This window comes from Penaeus japonicus, unplaced genomic scaffold (genome assembly GCF_977035675.1).
Source record: "Penaeus japonicus unplaced genomic scaffold, GWHDUDI00000001_assembly GWHDUDI00000015, whole genome shotgun sequence".
Taxonomy (NCBI): Eukaryota; Metazoa; Arthropoda; class Malacostraca; order Decapoda; family Penaeidae; genus Penaeus; species Penaeus japonicus.
The window spans coordinates 5,669,892-5,677,391 of record NW_028234417.1 but is presented as its reverse complement, the minus strand read 5'-3'; the positions used below and the strand labels follow the sequence as shown (position 1 = coordinate 5,677,391).

At 35.7% G+C, this 7,500-nt stretch overlaps 1 protein-coding gene across 2 annotated transcripts in view; it reads right to left on the bottom strand.

The window, feature by feature from the left end:
- The window catches only part of Arp5 (Actin-related protein 5), an 18,943-nt gene extending 13,017 nt beyond the window's left edge, over positions 1-5,926 (bottom strand). The window contains exons 1-6 of one of the 2 annotated variants that reach the window (XM_043015135.2): positions 5,851-5,926; positions 4,178-4,282; positions 3,935-4,041; positions 3,562-3,775; positions 2,353-2,636; positions 1-212 (exon numbers count right to left, since the gene is read on the bottom strand). The exon at positions 1-212 is cut by the window's left edge and continues 4 nt beyond it. In XM_043015135.2, the coding sequence (XP_042871069.1) occupies positions 1-212; positions 2,353-2,636; positions 3,562-3,775; positions 3,935-4,041; positions 4,178-4,282; positions 5,851-5,863 (935 nt within the window). In that variant the 5' untranslated portion in view covers positions 5,864-5,926. The remainder of the gene's footprint in view (positions 213-2,352; positions 2,637-3,561; positions 3,776-3,934; positions 4,042-4,177; positions 4,283-5,850) is intronic. The other variant, XM_043015136.2, reaches the window with a different exon arrangement.
- Between the last annotated feature and the right edge of the window lie 1,574 nt (positions 5,927-7,500).

Sequence of the window (7,500 nt, the reverse complement as noted above, 5' to 3'; positions counted from 1 at the left end):
TCTTCTCTCTTCTTGGCATTCAGTTCTACCAATCTTCTGGCTGCTTCTTTGCGTCGTTCTCTCTGCTGCTCCACTGACACTGTACTGATTGGTGCTGCTACGTAAGGAAGCTGGATTCTTCTCACAAATTTATCATAGTAGTTCACGTCAGACCACTTAGCGATTTGGGGCATGTAATCGTCTGCAATGTACATGTGGGTGTGCAGAATCTCCTGTGGAAGTAGAGAAAGGTGCTTGAAGAATGCAGACTTGAAGACTTGAATATATATATATTTTTTAAATGTAATATCAGCTCCCTTAGTTCCTGCAGAAATTAAAAATAATGTGATAGAAAGGAGAATAAGACTACTTCCACTAAAGTAAGGCATCAATAATAGTGGACATTCAGTTAGAAGAGTAGAATGAAGTGCTGTATTCCATTTTGAATGGAGTCAAATTTCTGGTCAAGACATAATAGTACAGTTTAAAATAAAGAGCAAATAAAAAATTGGTGTCACAACCTATAAATAACAAACAAATTCAATAATAATAATGATGGTCATAACATATCATTATGAAAAACATAATAATGAGAATACTAACAGAATACAACTAATATATAATTAAAATAATTGTAAAAGTAACAAGCATAATAATATAATCAAACATCAATAACAATAATTATGAGGATGGATAGCAATAACAAAACTAATAATATCAAAAGTAATATTGATTAACAGTAATAATAGTAACAATAGTAATAATAATAATAATAACAAAAAAAGTAATAATAATAACAATAATAATCATTTTCATCATCATCATAACAATAATAAAAGTAGTGATAAAAATAAAAGTGAAGGAGTAATGATTAACGTGCATCTCAACTAAGTCCCATTAATATCATATAGGTCAATTTGAGTTCCTATTAATTGTACAATTCTAATATAGAACAGTTTACTATCCCCTTGTGTCATGCCTGTCATTTTCTAATGGATGCAACCCATGGATCAATGTGCATTAGTAATTATTTGAAAACAGAAATGGAATAAATGTAACCTATGTATCAAAAGCAACATCCAGCATTATATCCTCACAACGTGAATGCTATCATGTCACCACAAGTACAATGACCGAGTAACTACATATGCCTAAATGACAACTTGCTTAACACTAGCAATAGCACTGGAGATGAAGCCCACAACATGGCTACAAAACCATTACAAAGTATGCCTAATAACACCAAGGCTGATTGTCTGAAGTTCTATGGCATCACGACACCTCATTCTTCCTGAATGCTTCTCCATGCACGGGGATCTTTCCAATGATGCAACACATTGGGTGAAGTGGATCTGCACGTGTGAAAAGTGGAGTCTAATGACAGCCAAGTGTTACTCTTGCATAATCATGCAGGAATGGAGGTTCATCAACCCATATTACTATATATAAAAAAGTAGTTGAGGCCTTAAATGTACAGTTTTCCTCTAAGATGAGTTTTATGTATAGGCAGTTTCTTTTCGAGAGTTGTTTGCAATCTGAGACTGAGGAAATTAGCTGCTACATGTGCATTAGCTATGTGCCTGATCACCTGGTATGACAGCCAGACAGAGCCATGACAAGAAATTCATGTCACATAGTGGGTAGACTAGCCAAGCCATGATGTGAGTCACATCATCCAGAGTTAAGGGATTTAGAGCAGCAAGAAATGTAGACAGGCTACCAATTTCAAAATTTCCCCTAGTTTCTTACAACATATAGGTCTGCCTATCATACCAAAGCTAATTAGTATCAATTTGCTAATATATTATATATATTCTCATATATCATATCATAAGTCTAAAAAAAAATAGAAAACACACAACTTAAGACACCCATTCCAGTCTGAACATCTTAACTCTTCCGAATCACCTTCGCACTGCAATTTCCTTTTATTGAAATTAAGCTATCTATTCCTGTAGTTGTGTAACTATGGAATCATATCAAATGCAAAATTGTATTACTTTACAGATACATCCATCATATACAGACTCACATGTCAAACCATAAGTCTAGAAAATAATAGAAAATACAACATTCTTATGATGCCTAACCAGCCTGAACATCTTAGGATGTGGCCCATCTTGGAAGGGTTAAGATGTAGCCTGACCCAATTGAACTATAGCCACAGGACACAGGAAAGCGAGGAGCTCACACTCACCATTCCTACCTCAACCCCACTGTTAGCATAGTTAGATATCTCTGGAATGGTTGGTGTGGGTTGTTCCCTGCCTGGTCATCTCTGTCTGCAACTAATGCTACTAAAATATATAAACAAATAAATAAATACACTTGGAAAAAACACAAACACAATGAAGTTTATTCATCAGCCCTTACCTCAGCCCTGGACAGAGTAACTGCATTCAGGTGTTGTGGGAATCTCAGCTGTAACCAACGCCACAAAAACTTGGTGAGGTGAAGCCCACCCATCCGAATCCTCCTGGTGTTCATGGCATCAGCGAAGCCGTCCAAAACAGGGGTCACATGTGTTGTGCAATTGCCAATGTTGACGAGTAACCCATCTGGTCTGTTTAGGTTGTTTCTGTGGTAACTCAGCATGCCATCGACACAGTAAGATATGCTTGGCACTCCATAACACTCAAACAGCAACTCTGACATCACTGTGAAAATCAAATACAAATGCACCTGTTTTACAATCATATGAAAGGAAAGAAGGAAAGGAATCCTCAAATCAAATCACTCAGGGATGGCACATTCCATGAAAAATGCATCCCACTAGTCAATTTTGAAATTTCACTTTAAAATGAAATGGCTGAACTTATGCAAAGAGTTACGTCACTTGTTTGGTCATGTAACCTGGCAGCCATCTTGGAAACTACCACTTGTTAACAGTCTACAAGATTTACTGATTTCCTCTGATTCAAAGATCCAACATATCATATTACCCAGACAGATGGCTCTTATATAAAATGTGGTTGGTGTGGATTATTGTCCCTTTTTATGTGTTGTCAAAAGACCATCTCCAATATGATTTCCCTTTCTTTTGATTCTTTGAGAGAAATAGCATGATATCTAGTCAAAGGTCAAAATCTAGGGACATTTTCTGTCACATCATTTACCATTTTGTTGTCCTATCTTTGAGTATGATATGATCATAAATCTATATTCAAAATGATGTTTATTGTTTATTTATATTTGCATTTAAAAGCTTCATATCAATAATTGAAATAAATATTGTTTTCATGAAGTTATGTCTAAAATCCTTTGGTGAAGTAGTGTCTGGATATCCCATCAGTTACCGTGGAATATGCCTTACAGAAACAATTTTATGCAGGGTGAAAAATAAGCAATCATTAGACTAAGTGTATGTGTGTGTGAGGGGGGGATGGGTAAGCGTATGCATATGTGTGTTGTGTGCCTGTTTAATAAGAAGCATTATCATTTACAATTACCTATCCTTGACAGTAAATAAAAGACTCATTAAAAATAAAACCAACATCAAATACAAATTCCCTTGAAATCAAACAAGACTGATCAAAATTGTTCCAGCAAACTGTATTGTACCTCTTCATCACTCATACTTACACTGTCTTGAGTAATTAGGATTGCAAAATGCTTCAGTCAAGACAATTGGGTGATCCACCTGCGGTGTGTCAATGCCCAAGTGAGAGAATGTGTAGTCGAACATAGTCTCTTGTGCCTCATAATGAGTGACAATATTCTCGTCATGGGGGGACTTCAGTTGGAACCGCACAGCTTCAATGTTACTTATGTCGTTGGCCACTAACACTTCAATTTCCTAAATAGAAATGATTACATGAGTTGGTAAAAATGTGAAAAGAAGGAGTCAGATCATAAAAGAAAGAAATCTTCATTTTGTCTTTTCTTCATCATTCAAGTACAAAATGGAAATACATTTTCCATCCTTCTAATAGTATGGAAAAAGACCAAATATTACCGCAGCCAATTTTTTCCCTCTATCTTTCCTGTGTTTAGCATAGCAGTTACGGAAGACTATTCTTGGCTCCTGGTCAGTGGCCCATCCTACACGACAGTTGTATGATCCTTAAAAAGAGAAATGATCTCAATAACAAATATATTCTTCTTGTTAACCAATAAAGCAAAGACAAACAATATCATTCATGGAAGATAAACTACTAATAGAATTCTCATCAGTATAATTTAACATCACAATATCTACCATTATCAATGATCAGCGGGACCCCTTTGAAATTTGATCCATATTCGTGGATGGGGTCTTGAACAGATCTTGCGTCCTTTAGTTCAAAGATGTTCTCAGTTTTCTCTGCAATTAAAGAAACAAAAAGAGTGAATGAAATATTAGATCAGAGAATTTTGTTACAGAACCGAAAGATTTTCATAGAAGCATCTGTAATTATTCCCAAATTGAAAGAATGGCGACCGCGACAAAATCATTTGTAACTCAATAGCATCTATGGAAAAAACACAATTCTATGCTTATACTATAAAAGAAGAACATGCAATTACAAACTCCATCACAATTTTGCCATTTAACAGTATTTGTTAAGCTATGCATTTATAGGGGAAATTCAGGGCAAAATATCAAAGACAATGAAATTATGGTATTTCAATTTTTTGCATAAAGCCTAATTTGTAAATAGAAATGAAAAATACCAATAACTAAAGAATGAAAATTTTACTTTTTGGTGAAATTGGACGTTCAAAGAAAATGTACTTTGAGGACCCAGCTTTTGTAATTATTTTGGGGGGCATGAGACCCAAGGTTCAGACCCTACATAGATGTAAGTTACTTTGTAATAGCAAACTAATCAAATATATTTATCTATATTTATAACATACCTTTTTCTTGCAAATACAAAAATAAATATATGAACTATCATATCTTGTATCTTTTGTCATTGACATCATCTTGATAATATAGACACATAAATTGTAAATTGCTGTAATCCTTTGATCTCATATAAAAGACCACACTACTTCAAAATGTTATTCTACTTGTCTCAAACTATTCTGCAGATAGTCCTATGGTCTTATGGATAAATCAACTGATATAAAGGTCTCCACCCTTTGTGCTCCAGCAAAGGCAAACAAACCTCCACTGAGGATATTCTGGCAACACAGAGCAACTTCACCAAATAAAGAATCTGTGTAAGCTCTATCTTCCCAGTTATACTAGGTGGAATAAATGGAATAAACCCAAATGAGCCTGAATTACAGCACAATTACACTAAATAAACCTATTGCAACTTCAAAATATTCAGTTGACATTTTCTGAGACTTATCTGAGTTCTTTTATCAATACATTTTACCACATATCGCAATGTGACTTGTAAAAAGTGGACATTATAAATAACTGATAATGGTCACAGTCTTGACCAAGACGTATGAATTTCCAATAAACACACAGCATCAGAAGAAATCAAAATGTCATAAAAGGTCACTACAAATCAGTTCAAAGTTATATGACGTTAATATCAGCATACTGTCCCTTAAACCAGTTTCACATCATTCACTTCAAGGTATCTGCCATTCACATAACTTCATTCTCCTTTTGGGCAAAATCTAATCTTAATTGACGTATATTTACTTTTTTTCCATACCCTTAAGGTTATCTCAATTCATCAAACCTGCCACTTACACCTATAATTTACCAGGTACAATAGATTTTCTCGTAAGTAATCACAATCAACTACTATCATATCAGACAATGAGCGAAAATAAGTAACATAAACAGGCACTATCACATATAATAATCCCTCCATAAACACATGAAAATCTGTCGTGAGACCCTTATTTCAAATTGTGGGCGACAACTTTAATCACAATTATATCTGCATTTAAGTTTTCCAGTCATACCGTAACGTAACACACCTTCAACTTCCATTTTCCTCGACTTGAAGACGTCTTGTGTTTGAAGCCGCTTGTTTGTTTACATCGCCGTTATCTTAACCGGGGAAAATATAACATTTTTAAAGCAGTAAGGAGGATTAATCTTTTGAATGAATGATATTTTTCCAATCTTATTATTTCAGAACTTTCATATAATTTTATCTTACAAAGAAGAGAACAAATCGAATTTTAAATATGAATAAGTATATCGACTAATGAAAAAAGAGAATTTCGATATATCGAGAGCTAGATTTAGCGCCATCTATTGAACAAGCTTCCAACCTTTCAATTTTTTTACGGGGAAACTATGATAACTAAGAAAGATAGTCTGCTATTGTTATTAAAGTTTATTCATATATTGATTTGAGTTCGACTGTTATGAAATGTGTGTGACATTTAGGTATAATACTTAGTGGGATACATCAGAACCATATACTTTAAAATGGTATCAGTTATTCAGGAATGATTGTGGAGGCAGACAAACATTATATATTGATACAAGTAAAATGCTTTACCTCTAAATCCATATTTTCAGGTAGTGTTTTAAATCTTAGGAAGAAATTATATAGACTGGCCCCTACTGGTGGTATTAGTGTCTCTAATATATAAAAGTGTATTCTAATCTTATCTAAATTTGCCTGATGTAGTAAAGATCGTAAACACGTATGGAATCACTTTATATCACAAAGCACACCATTCTCTGTTACTCATTGTAGCGGCGACTTCACATCCTCCCGTGTCGCCGATCGACCCCGCCCAAGCTCGTAGCTTCCACTGTCCCCTGGCGGTCACTACGTACTGACACGTGGTGGTAAGGACCAAGCCTCTGTCGAGTCAACACTCGTTGGCACATTCTCTCACGAGTCACGATCTCACGAGTCACACAACAGCGCTAGCGTCAACTGCTTACAAGCCCGTCGTAAGCATCTGCTCCGCAAATCTGCTTTCCTTAAGCACAGTCGTTCTGGAGTTAGCTGCATTGGTAGCGTGTCGACTTCATCATCCCATGGGGTCGGCAATCGGATGCCCCGCCCAAGCTCGTGAGCTTCCACTGTCCCCTGGCGTCACTGATCGTAGCTGGTGCACTGGCTTGTGGGAGATAAGGGGACCAAGCTCAGGTCGAGTCAACACTCGTTGGCACATTCTCTCACGAGTCACGAGTCTCACGAGTCAGCACACAGGCGGGCTCGCGTCACTGCATACAAGCCCGGCGTAGCATCTGCTCCGCAAATCTGGCTTATCCTTAAGCACACCAAAGGATTTTTATTTAAAGAGAAGAAAAAACGCATCCATATAAAAATGTCAGAAAAATGTTTTCAGACACACACCAGCAAGCAAAACATAACACTAATCAAAGTATAGATTACAGAGAACATGTGTGGTAGTAAAATCCAAAATAGGAGAAAATGATTTATTGATAATATTCAAGTCATAATCCAATTGCCATGGAAGTGGTTCTTAACCTTTTTTTTTAATTATCACGCACCTCTGGTAGTTGATCCTCAACTTCTCGCAAACCACATATCAAACCGTTAAAAATCTCTCCAAGGATAATAAAGAAAAAAAAACTATTTCCTTTTTTTTTCTTTGGGTTGAGTAAAGAATTGCCTGTAAGATACGCTAACACAATAA